We start from the raw sequence: 19,229 nt of genomic DNA, 5'->3' as shown, positions 1-19,229 counted from the left end.
TCGGCCGGTGGGACCCAGGGGAAGAGCCTTCTCTGTGGCGGCCCCAACCCTCTGGAACCAGCTCCCCCCAGAGATTAGGATTGCCCCCACCCTCTTTGCCTTTCGTAAACTCCTTAAAACCCACCTCTGCCGTCAGGCATGGGGGAACTGAGATATCTCCCCTTGCCTATGCAGTTTTATGTATGGTATGTTGTATGTATGATTTTTAAACAATGGGTTTTTTTAGACTTTTAATATTAGATTTGTCATTGTATACTGTTTTTATCACTGTTGTGAGCCGCCCCGAGTCTGCAGAGAGGGGCAGCATACAAATCTAATAAATAATAATAATAATAATAATAATAATAATAATAATAATAATAACAACAACAATAATAATAATAATTCCTAGGATCCAATTCTCAGAATTTCCCTGGCTGGGGAATTTTGGGAATTGAAGTACACCCATTTTAAACACCCGTCTTAAAGACTGGACTGCTATTGGACTAGCATGAGGTAGGGTCTACTGCACCAGCAGGGGGTTGGACTAGATGACCTGCAAGGTCCCTTCCAACTCTAATAATAAACAAACATACATACATACAAGCAAACAAACAAACAAACAAACAAACGTTGCCAAGGTTGGATATTTCTGCTGTAGAGTGTAGTGGTAGCTATTTGTAATTCCCTTCATCATTGCCCAGCAGCTTAAATGTTATATCAATTCAAGAGCCGCAATTATTCATTCATTCATTCATTCATTCATTCATTCATTCATTCATTAGATTTGTATGCCGTCCCTCTCCGTAGACTCGGGGCAGCTAACAACAATAACAAAACAACATATAACAAATCTAATATTTAAAATAATTTTAAAAACCCTTATTTAAAAAAACCAAACATACACACAAGCATACCAATTATTTATTATTAGAGTTGAAGTCAATTATTTTTTGAGAAACACGGTAAGACAAATTACAGGAGAAGGAGAAAGAGGAATGGAGGAGAAGAAGGAGGAGAAGAAGGAGAAAGAAGAGACAGAGGAGAAAGAGGAGAAGGAGGAGGAGGAGGAGGAGAAAGAGAAGATGGAGGAAAAGGAAAAGGGGAGAAGGAGAAAGAGGAACAGAGGAGGAGAAGGAGAAGAAGAAGGAGAAAGATAAGACAGAGGAGGAGAAAGAAGAGAAGGAAGAGGAGAAGGAGGAGGAGGAGAAAGAGAAGATGGAAGAAAAGGAAAAGGGAGAAGGAGAAAGTAATGTTGGAGGAGAAAGAGAAGGAAAAAGAGGAGGAGAAAGGAGAAGGTGGAGAAAGAGAAGATGGAGGAAAAGAAGAAGGATAAAGAGGAATAGGAGGAGGAGAAAGAAGGAGGAGAAAGAAATGAAGAGAAAAAACAGCAATGGTGTTTTCAGTGTGGTACCATGTTTTGTTGAATAGAAATTGAAAAATTCATGGAGAAAATTTATATACAGGGTCACTAGGAGTCAATAACGCCTTGGTGGCCCATAATCAAAACGGAAAGATGTCCATGCAGAGATGGTAACCAGCTGAATCTTGCATGGCCCAGTGGTGAATTTCAAACATTAAAACTTTATCCTTCTGACCTGGCATCGAAGTATGAGACCAAAAGGGATTTCCACGCTACCTGACTTTGGTTTTATTTTCCCCAAGCAAGGCATGGAGAGCGCAGGCTTTGTTTGACAGGTGGGTAAATGCTTGGACAGGCTTGTGTCGCAACTTCTGCAAAAGAAAAGGAAGTGAAAAATAGCCGGGCAGAGATGGCACATGAACTTTATATGGGCTTCCTTCGATAGAGCATCAGATGATCTGGTAGTCCAACAATACATTTTGACTCCATTTAACAGATGGGGATTTTGACTTGGGATTCCCGATTCAAGGCACAGAGCTGACTGACCATTAGCAGATCCGGGATACTTCCTTAAAACAGTGTCTAAAACTTGGAAATAATGCATTCAGTGGATAGAATAAAAATTCCCCTTTTATGATCCTGTGATTCCTTAATTCAGGATAGTGGTGGGGGGCCTGGATGGAGCTGAGCGTTTACTGGCTGGCTGCCCTTCCTGACGCCACACAGAGTTTGCAGTATATAATGTTTCTCTCTCTGGGTGCAATATATATATATATATATATTGCACCCAGAGAGAGAAACGTTTGCTGCAATTTAGGCTTGAACTCTCAACCTTCCAAGTGGGAGCCGACTATGCTGCTGAACGTTATAATCTATGTCTATGTCTATCATATATATCTATCATCTCTCTCTCTCATCCATCCACCCACCCACCCATCTCTATCTATCTATCTATCTATCTATCTATCTATCTATCTATCTATCTATCTATCTATCTATCTATCTATCATCTACCTACCTACCTACTTATCATTTATCATTATAATCTCTATCATATCTTTCTATCTTCTATTATCTATAATCGCTTTCATCTCTCTCTCATCTACCTATCTACCCATGTAACTACCTACCTACCTATTATTTATTATCTATAATGTCTATCATATATATATATATATATATATATATATATATATATATATATATATATATATATGTGTGTGTGTGTGTGTGTGTGTGTGTGTGTGTGTGTGTGTGTGTGTGTGTCACATGGTTTTTTTTGCTGAATTTGAAAATTAAGGGAGATGGATAGATCTATTTCAGCCTTATTTTGGCCTCATCAACTAGCCATACACACTGGGATTTGAATCTGCAACCTTTGCCTTGTAAGGCAGAGAATTATCCCCTAGGCTACAGTATCCAATCCCTTCAGCTCTGCACCAGGGAAGGGTTACATATTTTTGTGTCGAATCACCCTGGTGTGTTGAAGGAACATCACAGCTCCTTATTTGCCTCCTGGCCCATAATATATATATGTATATATCATCTAGCTACCTATCATTTATAATTATCTATAATCTCTATAATATCTATCTATCTATCTATCTATCTATCTATCTATCTATCTATCTATCTATCTATCTATCTATCTATCTATCTATCTATCATCTACCTACCTGCCTACCCATCCACCTACCTACCTACCTATCTATCTATCATTTATTATTATTATCTCTGTAATCTCTAGCATATATTTCTACTTTCTCTCTCTTTCTCTCTCTAATCTACCTATTTACCTACCTACCTAACATTTATCATTATCTATAATCTCTATCATATCTTTCTATCTCTCTATTCTAACCATGCCCTCCGTGCTATCCATCTATCTGTCTAAATAGATAGATAGATTGAAAATTTAAACCTTTGCTTTGCTCTGCCTTAAAAATATTCTATTGTTTGGATCAACTTTAGTCAGCTTGACACTCTTGGGCAATTGATCCCTTGAGCGTATAGAGATGAACCACTTCGCGGGACGGAAATCTAACCATGGGTTTTCTAATGTAATGGGAGGCCAGAATGGAGGTGAGATGATTACAGTTTATTGGGCAGCTGATAAGAGCAGAGGGAAGAATTGCACCAACCTCATTCAAGAAGCAGATGTTACTTTCTGCACTGGCACAGCAGGTTCTAACGGCGGATAAATAATTTCTTGTAGAGTTCAGCAAGATTGGCAGAGGAGCATAGCTGTAGTCACTGGAATACTCAACCAAAAACCTAGAAGACAGACCAGAAAAAAAGAACATAAAGATGTAACAGGGAAGATTAGTTGAGTAAATGTAGGTAGTCCTTGACTAATGACCACAATTGAGGCCAGCATTTAGAAATACAGTGGTACTTCTACCTACGAACGCCTCTACTTACAAACGAATCGGGTGTTCAAGATTTTTTTTGCCTCTTCTCAAGAACCATTTTTCACTTACAAACTCGACCCTCCAAAACTGTAACCGGAAAAAGAGGGGAGAAGCCTCTGTGGGGCCTCTCTAGGAATCTCCTGGGAGGAAACAGGGCCGGAAAAGGCAGGGAGAAGCCTCTGTGGGGCCTTGCTAGAAATCTCCTGGGAGGAAACAGGGCCGGAAAAGGCAGGGAGAAGCCTCTGTGGGGCCTCCCTAGAAATCTTCTGGGAGGAAACAGGGCCAGAAAAGGCGGGGAGAATCCTCTGTGGGGCCTTGCTAGAAATCTCCTGGGAGGAAACAGCGCCGGGAAAGGCGGAGAGAAGCCTCTTTGGGGCCTCTCTAGGAATCTCCTGGGGGAAAACAGGGACTCCACCCTCCCTGTGGTTTCCCCAATCACACACATTATTTGCTTTTACACTGATTCCTATGGGAAAAATTGTTTCTTCTTACAAACTTTTCTACTTAAGAACCTGGTCAGGGAATGAATTAAGTTCGTAAGTAGAGGTACCACTGTACAGATTTGGTAATCCTTTCAGAAAGACTAGGTCAGACAGAGACTCCAGATAAACAACACAATTAGGCAGGACAAGATTAGCTCAGACAAACACCTAAGATTTGCATTTCCCCTTTTGCCCATAGAGCCAACTCTGACCTCTACATGACCCCACAGGGATCCAGAAGGTATAAAACCCACCCTCTCCCCACTCCATTTGGTGAGCTGCTCCAGAACTGCACACTGTGTGTGTTGGTTCTGTTCACCCAAAAACAGAATCTTTCTTTCTAATCAGCCTCCATTTTATTCCTGGCTTTGGAACTGGACCTGGATTTAGGAGCAGCTGCAGAGAAAACATGTACAGAAACATTGTTTATAGGGAACCTTGTCCCTAGTGTTGGAAGTGTGTACGTGTTGATTTTAGAGTGAAACTTCAGAGCTGTGAGCGTTGTGTACGTGCTGACCCTGGAGACAGGATTGATTAAATTAAGCGATGTGGATTGAGTCTCTTCATTTAAACCGTGAGTGTTTTAATTATGTTTTACATCTTACTAATTGAGGTTGGTGTGTTTGCTTGTGTGTGCTTACCATCTGAAATAAGCATTGGATTAATTTTTAAAAAAATGTTTGTTATGAGTTTAAAGGATTTTGGAGACGGCTTCAAATATCAACCAACAAATGCTCTACCCTCCACATCGGCAAAAATAACCCAAACCTCATATATAAACTGAATAAACAAATTCTCACAGCAAACCCACACTCAGTAAAAGACCTTGGAATACTAATATCAAATGACCTAAGTGCTAAATCCCACTGCAACAATATCGCCAAAAAGTCTTCAAGAGTTGTTAACCTGATCCTACGTAGCTTCTGCTCCGGCAATCTCACACTACTCACAAGAGCCTACAAAACTTTTGCCAGACCCATCCTTGAATACAGCTCATCTGTCTGGAACCCATACCACATCTCGGACATCAATACCCTTGAAAACGTCCAAAGATATTTCACCAGAAGAGCCCTTCACTCCTCCACTCGAAACAGAATACCCTACGAAAATAGACTAACAATCCTGGGTCTAGAAAGCTTAGAACTACAGCGCCTAAAACACGATTTAAGTATTGCCCACAAGATCATATGCTGCAACGTCCTACCGGTCAATGACTACTTCAGCTTCAACCGCAACAACACAAGAGCACGCAACAGATTCAAACTTAACATTAACCGCTCCAAACTTGACTGTAAAAAATATGACTTTAACAATCGAGTTGTCAAAGCGTGGAACTCATTACCAGACTCAATGGCGTCAACCCTTATCCCCCAACATTTCTCCCTTAGACTATCCACGCTTGACCTCTCCAGGTTCCTAAGAGGTCAGTAAGGGGTGTACATCAGTGCACTAGTGTGCCTTTTGTCCCCTGTCCAATTGTGTTTCCTTTATCTCATATGTCATATATATTTTCTTCCTTTCATATATCTTCTCCTCTATTTATACATATTACTTCATGTCTATTCTCTTCCATATGTATTGTGTATTGGACAAATGAATGAATAAATAAAATAAATAAATAAATAAATAAATAAATAATCAGTAACGTAATCAGAAGACCAGAATTATTTAACATATGGTTCCCTAAACAATATTTCCAACAATAGGAAATATAAATTTATAAATTCTTCCCACAGTAAGAATGGGGATAGTGAAGCTACACCTACAGATTAAATGTTATTGGCCTTGAATTAATTTGCAACACGTGTGGATATTATCTATGGAGATTCTTCACAAAGACTTTTTGCTTTTCATCCAAGAAGCTTCTTCGGTTCTGACTAAATAGCGGAGAACGAAAGCTGACCTTAAGGACAATAGATAAACCTCCAAGTGGCCTCAAGGACTCTCAGAAAGAGTGCTAAGGACCAGATGACTGCAAGGAGGGTAAATCCTTCCACGCTCTACCATTCAGTCAGAACTGAAGAAGCTTCTGGGATGAGAAGCGAGAGGTCTTCAAGAAAAAACAAGAGTCCAGTTGCTTCTGGAAACAGCACCTTTGGGACACGTGCAGAAATTCCCTTCTGGGCCTGAAAATTGCCGTGCAAGCATTCTCACACGAAATTTTGCTTGCTGTGCATGGGCAGCAGCCAAATATCATGTGGGGTGCATCGGGGTTTTGCAGCTGCCCACACATCACAATTTTTACTCTTTTTTCCCCCAATTTTTTAAAATTATTTTTCAAAAGACAAACAAAAACAAACAACATTCAACGTTTAAGGAGCTACCATTGCTCCACTTATCGTAGAAGTCTAACTAGTACAGAAAAAAAAGCCTAACTATAATCGGATCAATACAGAAATATAACACACGTATTCTATGTTCTTATTAAAATTTAACTCTATATTCTCTATATTAATATCCCAGAATATCTCCGGGACCGCCTTCTGCCGCATGAATCCCAGTGACCGGTTAGGTCCCACAGAGTTGGCCTTCTCCGGGTCCCATCGACTAAACAATGTGGTCTGGCGGGATCTAGGGGAAGAGCCTTCTCTGTGGTGGCTCCGACCCTCTGGAACCAGCTCCCCCCTGAGATTAGGATTGCCCCCACCCTCCTTGCCTTTCATAAACTCCTTAAAACCCACCTCTGCCGTCAGGCGTGGGGGAATTGAAACATCTCCCCCTTGCCCATGTTGTTTTGGTGTATGATTGATTGTGTGCTTGTTTTTTATATATATTGGGGTTGCTTTTATGAATTTTTTTAACCTAAACTGTAATTGGTAAATATTAGATTTCTCACTATGTACTGTTTTTGCCATTGTTGTGAGCCGCCTCGAGTCTGCGGAGAGGGGCGGCATACAAATCCAATAAATCTAATCTAATCTAATCTAATTAATTTTCTTATCTATAAAATATCAAATACTTAATCTAAAAATAAAATATAAAATATAACACTTCTAAATTTATCACATTGCAAAAATACTCTATATTTATATCGTTTTTAAACTAGTCATATATGCATACAGTTAACCATCAAATTATTAAGTTCAAATAATTATACATTCTTGCTTATTTAATTTTTAAAACTATTTTTAAAATTCCACCATTTATATACTTTATCCCATATTTTATAAAATCCTGTTTCAACTTGGTTATTCAAACGTTTTGTCATCATGTCCAATTCTGCACATTCCATAATTTTTTTAAATACTTCTACATCTTTTGGTAGATGCCGCCCCTCTCCGAGTCTGCGGAGAGGGGTGGCATACAAATCCAATAAATAATAATAATATTATTTATAATAATAATAATTTATAGTAATAATAATAAATAATAATAATAAAATAATAATACAGTGATCCCCCGCTCGTTGCGAGGGTTCCGTTCCAGGACCCCCCGCAACGAGCGGGTTTTCGCGAAGTAGCGCTGCGGAAGTAAAAACACCATCTGCGCATGTGCAGATGGTGTTTTTACTCCCACAGCGCTAGCGAGGAGCCGAAGATTGGGGGCGGGGCAGCTATTTGCCGCCGGCATGGAGGGCTTCCTAGCAGCCCCCCAAACCCGGGTTGGGGGTCCGGGGGGCGCTGGCTCTCGGCGCTTTCGAGCTGAGTCCGGGAGCGAATTCGCTTCCGGACTCATCTCAAAAGCGCCGATAGCAAGCGGCAAGGAATGGCTTGTCTCGGCGCTTTCGAGCTGAGTCCGGGAGCGAATTCGCTTCCGGACTCATCTCAAAAGCGCCGATAGCAAGCGGCAAGGAATGGCTTGTCTCGGCGCTTTCGAGCTGAGTCCGGTCAGCTCGAAAGCGCCGAGACAAGCCGTTCCTTGCCGCTTGCTATCGGCGCTTTTGAGATGAGTCCGGAAGCGAATTCGCTTCCGGACTCATCTCAAAAGCGCCGATAGCAAGCGGCAAGGAATGGCTTGTCTCGGCGCTTTCGAGCTGAGTCCGGGAGCGAATTCGCTTCCGGACTCATCTCAAAAGCGCCGATAGCAAGCGGCAAGGAATGGCTTGTCTCGGCGCTTTCGAGCTGAGTCCGGTCAGCTCGAAAGCGCCGAGACAAGCCGTTCCTTGCCGCTTGCTATCGGCGCTTTTGAGATGAGTCCGGAAGCGAATTCGCTTCCGGACTCATCTCAAAAGCGCCGATAGCAAGCGGCAAGGAATGGCTTGTCTCGGCGCTTTCGAGCTGAGTCCGGGAGCGAATTCGCTTCCGGACTCATCTCAAAAGCGCCGATAGCAAGCGGCAAGGAATGGCTTGTCTCGGCGCTTTCGAGCTGAGTCCGGGAGCGAATTCGCTTCCGGACTCATCTCAAAAGCGCCGATAGCAAGCGGCAAGGAATGGCTTGTCTCGGCGCTTTCGAGCTGAGTCCGGGAGCGAATTCGCTTCCGGACTCATCTCAAAAGCGCCGATAGCAAGCGGCAAGGAATGGCTTGTCTCGGCGCTTTCGAGCTGAGTCCGGGAGCGAATCGGACTCATCTCAAAAGCGCCGATAGCAAGCGGCAAGGAATGGCTTGTCTCGGCGCTTTCGAGCTGAGTCCGGGAGCGAATTCGCTTCCGGACTCATCTCAAAAGCGCCGATAGCAAGCGGCAAGGAATGGCTTGTCTCGGCGCTTTCGAGCTGAGTCCGGGAGCGAATTCGCTTCCGGACTCATCTCAAAAGCGCCGATAGCAAGCGGCAAGGAATGGCTTGTCTCGGCGCTTTCGAGCTGAGTCCGGTCAGCTCGAAAGCGCCGAGACAAGCCGTTCCTTGCCGCTTGCTATCGGCGCTTTTGAGATGAGTCCGGAAGCGAATTCGCTTCCGGACTCATCTCAAAAGCGCCGATAGCAAGCGGCAAGGAATGGCTTGTCTCGGCGCTTTCGAGCTGAGTCCGGGAGCGAATTCGCTTCCGGGCTCATCTCAAAAGCGCCGATAGCAAGCGGCAAGGAATGGCTTGTCTCGGCGCTTTCGAGCTGAGTCCGGTCAGCTCGAAAGCGCCGAGACAAGCCGTTCCTTGCCGCTTGCTATCGGCGCTTTTGAGATGAGTCCGGAAGCGAATTCGCTTCCGGACTCATCTCAAAAGCGCCGATAGCAAGCGGCAAGGAATGGCTTGTCTTGGCGCTTTCGAGCTGAGTCCGGGAGCGAATTCGCTTCCGGACTCATCTCAAAAGCACCGATAGCAAGCGGCAAGGAATGGCTTGTCTCGGCGCTTTCGAGCTGAGTCCGGTCAGCTCGAAAGCGCCGAGACAAGCCGTTCCTTGCCGCTTGCTATCGGCGCTTTTGAGATGAGTCCGGAAGCGAATTCGCTTCCGGACTCATCTCAAAAGCGCCGATAGCAAGCGGCAAGGAACGGCTTGTCTCGGCGCTTTCGAGCTGAGTCCGGGAGCGAATTCGCTTCCGGACTCATCTCAAAAGCGCCGATAGCAAGCGGCAAGGAATGGCTTGTCTCGGCGCTTTCGAGCTGAGTCCGGGAGCGAATTCGCTTCCGGACTCATCTCAAAAGCGCCGATAGCAAGCGGCAAGGAATGGCTTGTCTCGGCGCTTTCGAGCTGAGTCCGGGAGCGAATTCGCTTCCGGACTCATCTCAAAAGCGCCGATAGCAAGCGGCAAGGAACGGCTTGTCTCGGCGCTTTCGAGCTGACCTCCCGGTTGCCATCTACGCATTCGTGCCCATACACGCATGCGTAGATGGTATTTTGACTTCCGGGTTGAAAAATAGCGAAGTACCCTGTTCGCAATGGTTGGGGACGCAATAAACGGGGGATCACTGTATTTCCTTTTCTTTCGATTTCTGTGCAAATGTAATTCTTGCCGCAACCAATATATGTATTATTAAATAATAAATTTCTTTTTTATACTTCGTATTTGAAATACCCAATAGGAAAAATTTGGGAGATTTTTTAATCTTCTCCTTTGTTATTTCATTTATCCATTTCTCACATCGTCATTTTTAATAACTAAATCGCCCATCCCAGTCATACCATTACTGATCTCACCTCTCTGCAAATCCCCGAGGGTCCTTCTTGAAAGAGGCACATGTTTCCTCGTTGGATGGCTCCACATAGGTTGGGAACTCCTTAGGGAGATGCTTCAAGGCCGCCAGGCACAGCTTTCGAGCCAGGCCTTCTTCAGTGCAGCATCCAGCTACTCCTGGGTGTCTCGGGAAAGGAGCATCTGGTTGGCAGGATTTTTCAGAGAAAGCACTAGACTTTGGAGGTGAAGGAAGGGGGGAGAGTAGAAGGTAGAAGAGAGAGAGAAAGGGGTGCACGTTATTACCCTCATCCACTGTTGAGGCATCCTTGCCATGCTTTGAGCTTGTTTGCAAGACATTTTGTGACATAGCTAAGTATTTATTTTATTTTATTTATATATTTATTTTATTTTTTATTTATTCATTTTTTATTTACTTATTGGATTTTTAAATTTATTTATTCAATTTTTATTTACTTATTGGATTATTTATTTATTTATTTGATTATTTATTTTTTTATTCCATTTTTTATTTATTTATTCATTTTTTTTTATTTATTCGATTTTGTATTTATTTATTCCATTTTTTATTTACTTATTGGATTATTTATTTATTTATTGGATTTTTTATTTACTTATTGGATTATTTATTTATTTATTGGATTTTTTAATTTATTTATTCGATTATTTATTTATTCATTTATTTATTTTATAATCCAATTTTGTATATATTTATTCGATTTTGTATTTATTTATTCAATTTTTTATTTACTTATTGGATTATTTATTTATTTATTCAATTTTTAATTTACTTATTGGATTTTTTATTTATTTATTGGATTTTTAAATTTATTTATTCAATTATTTATTTTTATTTATTCATTTATTTATTTTTAAATCCAATTTTGTATATATTTATTCGATTTTGTATTTATTTATTCAATTTTTTATTTATTTATTGGATTATTTATTTATTTATTTGATTTTTTATTTATTTATCCCATTTTTTATTTACTTATTCAATTTTTATTCATTTATTGGATTTTTATTCATTTATTGGATTTTTATTTATTTATTGGATTTTTATTTATTCCATTTTTTAAAATTTATTCGGTTATTTATTCATTTATTCCATTTTTTATTTATTTATTTGATTTTTTTTTTATGCCACCCTTTTCCCCAGGGCGGCTTACAACATGTCAGCAATAGCACTTTTTTAACAGAGCCAGCCTATTGCCCCCATAATCTGGGTCCTCATTTTACCCACCTCGGAAGGATGGAAGGCTGAATCAACCTTGAGCCGCTGGTGAGATTTGAACCTCTGACCTGCAGATCTAGCAGTCAGCTTTAGTGGCCTGCAGTACTGCACTCTACCCACTGCACCACCTCGGCATTGATTAATTAAATCGATTAATGCTAGATGGGAATGGTCTTTGCTCTCTGTTCATATGCGTGCAAACGGCACTCTCTTCTAGCCCCGATGACGTTACCTAGCTGCGTCACAAAACATCTAAAATACATCTAAGATAAAATACAAAAAATAGTATAAGGGCAGACTAGATGGATCATGAGGTCTTTTTCTGCTGTCAGTCTTCTATGTTTCTATCTGCAAGATTAGGATCATTATAATTATTAAGATTACAATAATAAGACTAATTAAATAAAATTATTATCTAATTTGGGTAAACTTCAGATCGTGCAGAATGCAGCTGCGAGAGTAATCATGGGTTTCCCCAGGTATGCCCATGTTACACCAACACTCCGCAGTCTGCATTGGTTGCCGATCAGTTTCCGGTCACAATTCAAAGTGTTGGTTATGACCTATAAAGCCCTTCATGGCATCGGACCAGAATATCTCCGGGACCGCCTTCTGCCGCATGAATCCCAGCGACCGGTTAGGTCCCACAGAGTTGGTCTTCTCAGGGTCCCATCGACTAAACAATGTCATCTGGCGGGACCCAGGGGAAGAGCCTTCTCTGTGGCGGCCCTGACCCTCTGGAATCAGCTCCCCCCAGAGATTAGAACTACCCCCACCCTCTTTGCCTTTCGTAAACTTCTCAAAACCCACCTCTGTCGCCAGACATGGGGGAACTGAGACATCTCCCCAGGACCTATACAGTTTATGCATGGTATGTTTGTGTGTATGTTTCTTTTTAATAAGGGGTTTTTAGTGACTTTTTGTTATTAGAATTGTTGTATATTGTACTATTACTGTTGTGAGCTGCCCCGAGTCTACGGAGAGGGGCGGCATACAAATCTAATTAATAATAATAATAATAATAATAATAATAATAATAATAATAATAATAATAATAATATCTTTGTATGCCACCAATACGTACGTGATAAAATAAATAAGTAAATAAATAAAGTTAGATCGATGCTTCGCAAACTGCACTGGCCTTTACCTCATTTTCATAGCAGTCTGGATCGGCTCCTGCGGCACAACATTTTTTAGCCAAGTCTACTATGTCGTCGACGAGACTGATGATTTGTTCAAAGGTGGCATTAGAATACTTCCTGCTGCTTATGATGATTGATCTGCAAAAGCCAAGTTAAAAACGAAAGTGACTTGATGCCTGGTTTTAAAATTCTGTTGGCTAGTTTGATTCCTAGGAGGTCAGTAAGGGGCGTGCATAAGTGCACCAGAGTGCCTTCTGTCCCCTAAGTGTGTGGCAATAAGGCCAAGCACTATTTATTTATTTATCTATCTATCTATCTATCTATCTATCTATCTATCTATCTATCTATCTATCTATCTATCTATCCATCCATCCATCCATCCATCCATCCATCCATCCATCCATTCATTCATTCATTCATTTATTCATTTATTCATTCATTCATTCATTTATTAGATTTGTATGCCGCCCCTCTCCGTAGACTAGGGGCGGCTAACAACAATAATAAAAACAGCATATAACAAATCTAATATTTAAAATAACTAAAAAAAAGGCCTTATTAAAAACCAAACATACACACAAATGTACCATGCATAAATTGTATAGGCCTAGGGGGAAAGAAATATCTCAATTCCCCTATGCCAGATGACAGAGGTGGGTTTTAAGGAGCTTACAAAAGGCAAGGAGGGTGGGGGCAATTCTGATCTCTGGAGGGAGGTGGTTCCAGAGGGCCGGGGCCGCCACAGAGAAGGCTCTTCCCCTAGGTCCCGCCAAATGACATTGTATAGTTGACGGGACCCAGAGAAGGGCCACACGATTTAAGGAAAGATGGAATGTTTATATTTTGAGAAAATAAAACATTTAAAAAAACCCTTTTTATATATAAAAATATACATACATGGAGCGAAAACCCTCTTCCCCGAATGCGTTGTATTCATTGCAGATTTTTTCTTTGAAGTAATCCTTGCCTGTCAAAACAAAAGATGAAAGGTGGATTAATGCATAAGAACCTAAGAAGAGCCCTGCTAAATCAGGCCAAAGCCCATTGAGTCCAGCATTCTGTGCCACACAGTGGCCTACCAATTGTCCATGGGGATCTTGAGCAGAAAGAGAAGGCAAGACCCTCCCTTTCCCTTGACCCCCAACAAATAGTACCCAAGGGAATCCTGCCTGCCTCAACCAACATAGAGGCGGCACATGGACATCCATTTCAATAACCACAGATACATTTGGCATCATGAATGTCTAATCCTGCCTTGAAGCTCTCCAGGCTGACAGCTGTCACGATCTCTTCTGGACCCTCTGGGTAAAGAAATATTTCCCTTGATTTGTCCTCACTTTCTTACCTATGAGCTTTAAGGAGGGGCCCCTCATCCTAGTATTGTGTGATAGAGAAAAGAATTTTCCTCTATCCACCTTTTCTATCCCATGTGTGATTTTATACACTTCGATCAAGTCACCCCTTCAACGCCGTCTTTCAAGGCTGAAGAGACCAAAGCGTTGCAACTTGGTTTCATAAGGGAGGGGCTCCATTTCCTTGATCATTCATGTTGCCCTTTTTTGCACCTTTTCCAGTTCCATTATATCCTTCTTGAGGTGCGGTGACCAGAACTGTACACAGGACTCCAAGTGTGGTCTCACCATCGATTTGTACAGAGGCAATACAACACTTGCCGATTTATTTTCGATTCCTTTCCTAATCGTGCCAAGCATGGAATTTGCTTTTTTTTTTTTTAATGCTGCTGCACGTTGGGTTGACATCTTCATTGTGCTGTCCACCAAAACCCCAAGATCCCTTTCTTGGGTTGTCTCAGAAAGTTTGGTCCCCATTGGTTGGTAGGTATAATTGGGGTTCTTTGCCCTGATGTGCATAACTTTGCACTTGTTTAGGTTAAAATGCATTTGCCACTTATAATAATCACTGCAATGTTGAAGAGAAAGAAAAGAGCAGATCCAGTTAGATCTTAGATCAGTGGCCTCCAGCCTTTTGGGCACCAGGAACCTGTTCCATGGGGAGATGGATCAAGGGGGTGTAGTTTTGTGTGTGGTCTGCATGCCATGAATGGGGATTCGCTGGTTGATGCCAGTGGTGTGGCTTGGTGGGTGTGGCTTGGTGGGTTGTAGCAGGTGAAGGATACTGTAAAATCTCCATCCCCTCTCTACTCCAGGAGAAGGTTACTGAAAAATCCTTATTTCCTCCTGATCAGCTGGGACTCGTGAGGCAGAGAATAGATGGAGGGGGGGGGGCAATCAGAGGTGGTATTTACTGGTTCTCCGAACTACTCAAAATTTCCACTACCGGTTCTCCAAACTACTCAAAATTTCCACTACTGGTTCTCCAAACTATTCAAAATTTCCACTACCAGTTCTCCGAACTATTCAAAATTTCCATAGAAACATAGAAACATAGAAACATAGAAGACTGACGGCAGAAAAAGACCTCATGGTCCATCTAGTCTGCCCTTATACTATTTCCTGTGTTTTATCTTAGGATGGATATATGTTTATCCCAGGCATGTTTAAATTCAGTTACTGTGGATTTACCAACCACGTCTGCTGGAAGTTTGTTCCAAGGATCTACTACTCTTTCAAGGATCTACTACTCTTTCCACTACCGGTTCTCCGAACTACTCAAAATTTCCACTACTGGTTCTCTGAACTACTCAAAATTTTCACTACTGGTTCTCCGAATTACTCAAAATTTCAATTACTGGTTCTCCGAACTACTCAAAATTTCCACTACCAGTTCTCCGAACTACTCAAACTTTCTGCTACCGGTTCTCTGGACTACTTAAAATTTCCACTACCAGTTCTCCGAACTACTCAAAATTTCCACTACCAGTTCTCCGGACTACTTAAAATTTCCACTACTGGTTCCCCGAACTATTTCAAATTTTCACTACCCGTTCTCTTAACTACTCAAAATTTTAGCTACCGATTCTCCGAATTACTCAAAATTTCTGTTACTGGTTCTCTGAACTACTCAAAATTTCCACTACTTGTTCTCTGAATTACTAAAAATTTCAGCTACCTATATTCCGAACTACTCAAAATTTCCACTACCAGTTCTCCAAACTACTCAAAATTTCGATTACTGGTTCTCTGAATTACTCAAAATTTCTGCTACCTGTTCTCTGAATTACTCAAAATTAATGCTACCTGTTCTCTGAATTACTCAAAATTTCTGCTACCTGTTCTCTGAATTACTCAAAATTTCCACTACTTATTTTCTGAACTACTAAAAATTTCTGCTACTGATTTTCTGAACTACTCAAAATTTCCAAAACCGGTTCTCTGAACTACTCAAAATTTCCACTACCAGTTCTCCAAACTACTCAAAATTTCGATTACCGGTTCTCTGAATTACTCAAAATTTCTGCTACCTGTTCTCTGAATTACTCAAAATTAATGCTACCTGTTCTCTGAATTACTCAAAATTTCTGCTACCTGTTCTCTGAATTACTCAAAATTTCCACTACTTATTTTCTGAACTACTAAAAATTTCTGCTACTGATTTTCTGAACTACTCAAAATTTCCAAAACCGGTTCTCTGAACTACTCAAAATTTCCACTACAGGTTTTTCGAATTACTCAAATTTTCCACTACCGATTCTCCAAACTACTCAAAATTTCAATTACTGGTTTTCCAAACTACTCAAAATTTCCACTACCGGTTCTCCGAACTACTCAAAATTTCAATTACTGGTTTTCCAAACTACTCAAAATTTCCACTACAGGTTCTTCGAATTACTCAAATTTTCCACTACCGGTTCTCCAAACTACTCAAAATTTCAATTACTGGTTTTCCGAACTACTCAACATTTCCACTACCGGTTCTCTGAACTATATAAAATTTCTGCTACCGGTTCTGTGAACTACTCAAAATTTCTGCTGTTGGTTCTCCAGCCTCTCAAAAGAAGAAGAAGAGAGGAGGAAGAGGAGAAGAAGAAAGGAGGAGGAAGAGAAGAGGAGAAAAAGAAGAAGAGGAGGAAAAGGAGGACGAGAAGAAGAAGAAGGAGAAGAGAAGGAAGAGGAGGAGGAGGAGGAAAAGAAGAAGAAGAAAGGAGGAGGGAGAGAAGAGAAGCAAAAGAAGGAGAAGAGGAGGAGGAGAAGAAGAAAGGAGGAGGAAGAGAAGAGGAGAAAAAGAAGAGGAGGAGAAGGAGGAGGAGGAGGAGAAGAAGAAGAAGGAGAAGAGGAGGAGGAGGAGAAAAAGAAGAAGAAGGGAGGAGGAAGAGGAGGAAAAGGAAAAGATGAAGATTGAACAGGAAAAAGAAAACCTGCTTGTTGCACTAAGCAAGGATCTAAGGAATAGCCACCTCTTTGCCATAACAAATTCTATTACCACTTTGATCACAAGTAGACAGAAAAGAACAGATTTCAATTATGAACCCCTTTGAACATTCACCTTGTCTGTTCTAAATCGTATACCATGAACAATATATCTCTATTTATTAAAACAGCTCCCTATAAAAATTACATTGATCTTTCTTCTTCTGACAGCTTAGTTGATAGAAATGGAGTTTAGAAACCTTTCCCAATTACCCTACCAAACTCTCAAAGCTTCATTTATATCTATTTAGCTCTGACTCTAGATAGTTCTTGCTTTAGAGAGAGAGAGAGGGAGACCATAAATCTTGGCTTAAGTGCAGAACATCCATTTAAAATGATGCCTTCTGCATACTTAAGGCCCATCAATGCAGTTTGACAATCGCTGAGGAAAAGAGCATTTGAAATAAATATACACCACTCATATACCACTTCACCGTGCTTTACAGCCCTCTCTAAGTGGTTTACAGAGAGTAAGCCTATTGCCCCCAACAATCTGGGTCCGCATTTTATCGATCTTAGAAGGATGGAAGGCTGAGTCAACCTTGAGCCTACTGGGATTCGATCTGCCAAACTGCTGGCAAGCCGGGGATCAGCAGAAGTAGCTTGCAGTACTGCACTCTAACCACTGCACCACCGAGGCTCATAAAAGTCTCCCTCTATTTCTTCTCTCCAGCTACTTAGGAGATACTCCTGCTCCCTGTTATACAGGAGGTTGTTGGGTGGATGGCTGGACAAACGGATGTCCAAGTGCCACCTCTATGTTGGTTGAGGCAGGCAGGGTTCCCTTGGGTACCATTTGTTGGGGGGTCAAGGGAAAGGGATGGTTCTGCCTTCAATTCCCCTAATCTATATATCTTCCATTGTCGTTCTTAGTGTAATGATCTTCCCTAATAAGTTTTTTTAATTTTTTAAAATATTTTTATTAAATTTCAAATAAAAAAGGACAAACATTACAGACAAACACAGAAAAACCAAACCAAACATATAACATATAGAGGAGCTACAATCGCTCCATACAAAATACAAAAAGGGAAAACTATTGTTATTTGGTAGGATAAAAAAAATGCTTAATAATTTTTTTCTTTCTAAAATATATATAGAGAGAAATATCAAATTTTATTAGTTTGAAATGTTTATAAATAGATAAATAGACAAATGTAATAGATATTTCTTTATTCCTTTGAATTGATCTAATTAACAACAGTTTTCCCTTTTTGCATTATGAAGACTTCTATAAGTGTTTTTTTTTAAGCCCTAACCTGGGGATAAAATAATGTGCGGAAGCTGACGAGACTAAGAACACTAGCCAGATATTATGCAGTGATTCCTTGTCTTACAAACTTAATTGGTTCCGGGATGAGGTTCTTAAGGTGAAAAGTTTGTAAGACAAAACCATGTTTCCCATAGGAATCAATGGAAAAACGATTAATGTGTGCAAACCAAAAATTCACTCCTTTTGCCAGCTGAAGCGGACGTTTTTGCGCTGCTGGGATTCTCCTGAGGCTCCCCTCCCTGGGAAACCCCACCTCTGGACTTCTGTGTTTTTGCGATGCTGCAGGGGAATCCCAGCAGGGAATCCCAGCATTGCAAAAACGAGTGCTTCATTGGCAACGGAAGTCCAGAGGTGGGGTTTCCCAGTGAAGGGAGCATCAGTGAAATCGCAGCATCACAAAAACACCAAAGTCCTCGAAACCTCACCTCCGGACCTCTGTGTTTTTGCAATGCTGCGATTTCACTGAGGCTCCCCTCGCTGAGAAACCCCACCTCCGGACTTCCCTTGCCAGCGAAACGCCCATTTTTGTGATGCTGGGATTCCCAGACTAGAGGTGGGGTTTCCCATAGAGGGGAGCCTCAGGGGAATCCCAGCAGTGCAAAAATGGGTGCTTTGCTGGCAACAGAAGTCCGTAGATGGGGCATCCCAGTGGCGGTGGTGGGTTTGTAAGGTGAAAATAGTTTGTAAGAAGAGGCAAAAAATCTTAAACCCTGGTTTTGTATCTCGAAAAGTTTGTATGACGAGGCGTTTGTAAGACGAGGTATCACTGTATTCTGAAAAGTACAGTATTTACTGAAAAAAGCCAAACCTCTCTAGGCAGTATATAATAACAAGCTAGTGACAACACACCTGGATGTAGAACAAAGTTGGAAAATACAAAACAAGGAAGAGGCAGCATGGGGAAGATAGAAACAATTCAACTGTCAAAATGATTAAGAGCCGGCTCAGCTCAGGTGTTGACACTGTTCTCCAGAAATTGAAAGTAAAACATATAAGAAAGAAGCTTTGCTC

At 41.2% G+C, this 19,229-nt stretch overlaps 1 protein-coding gene across 2 annotated transcripts in view; it reads right to left on the bottom strand.

Annotated features, from left to right (window-relative positions):
• Positions 1-19,229, bottom strand: part of GC (GC vitamin D binding protein) — a 56,660-nt gene that overhangs the window by 14,064 nt on the left and 23,367 nt on the right. For both annotated transcript variants that reach the window (XM_070756884.1, XM_070756886.1), the window contains exons 2-6: positions 13,515-13,584; positions 12,623-12,755; positions 10,241-10,452; positions 3,484-3,616; positions 1,619-1,713 (exon numbers count right to left, since the gene is read on the bottom strand). In XM_070756884.1, the coding sequence (XP_070612985.1) occupies positions 1,619-1,713; positions 3,484-3,616; positions 10,241-10,452; positions 12,623-12,755; positions 13,515-13,584 (643 nt within the window). The remainder of the gene's footprint in view (positions 1-1,618; positions 1,714-3,483; positions 3,617-10,240; positions 10,453-12,622; positions 12,756-13,514; positions 13,585-19,229) is intronic.

Source organism: Erythrolamprus reginae, chromosome 7 (genome assembly GCF_031021105.1).
Source record: "Erythrolamprus reginae isolate rEryReg1 chromosome 7, rEryReg1.hap1, whole genome shotgun sequence".
Classification (NCBI taxonomy): Eukaryota; Metazoa; Chordata; class Lepidosauria; order Squamata; family Dipsadidae; genus Erythrolamprus; species Erythrolamprus reginae.
The sequence above is the reverse complement of the archived record's forward strand: the minus strand, read 5'-3'. Positions and strand labels throughout refer to the sequence as shown.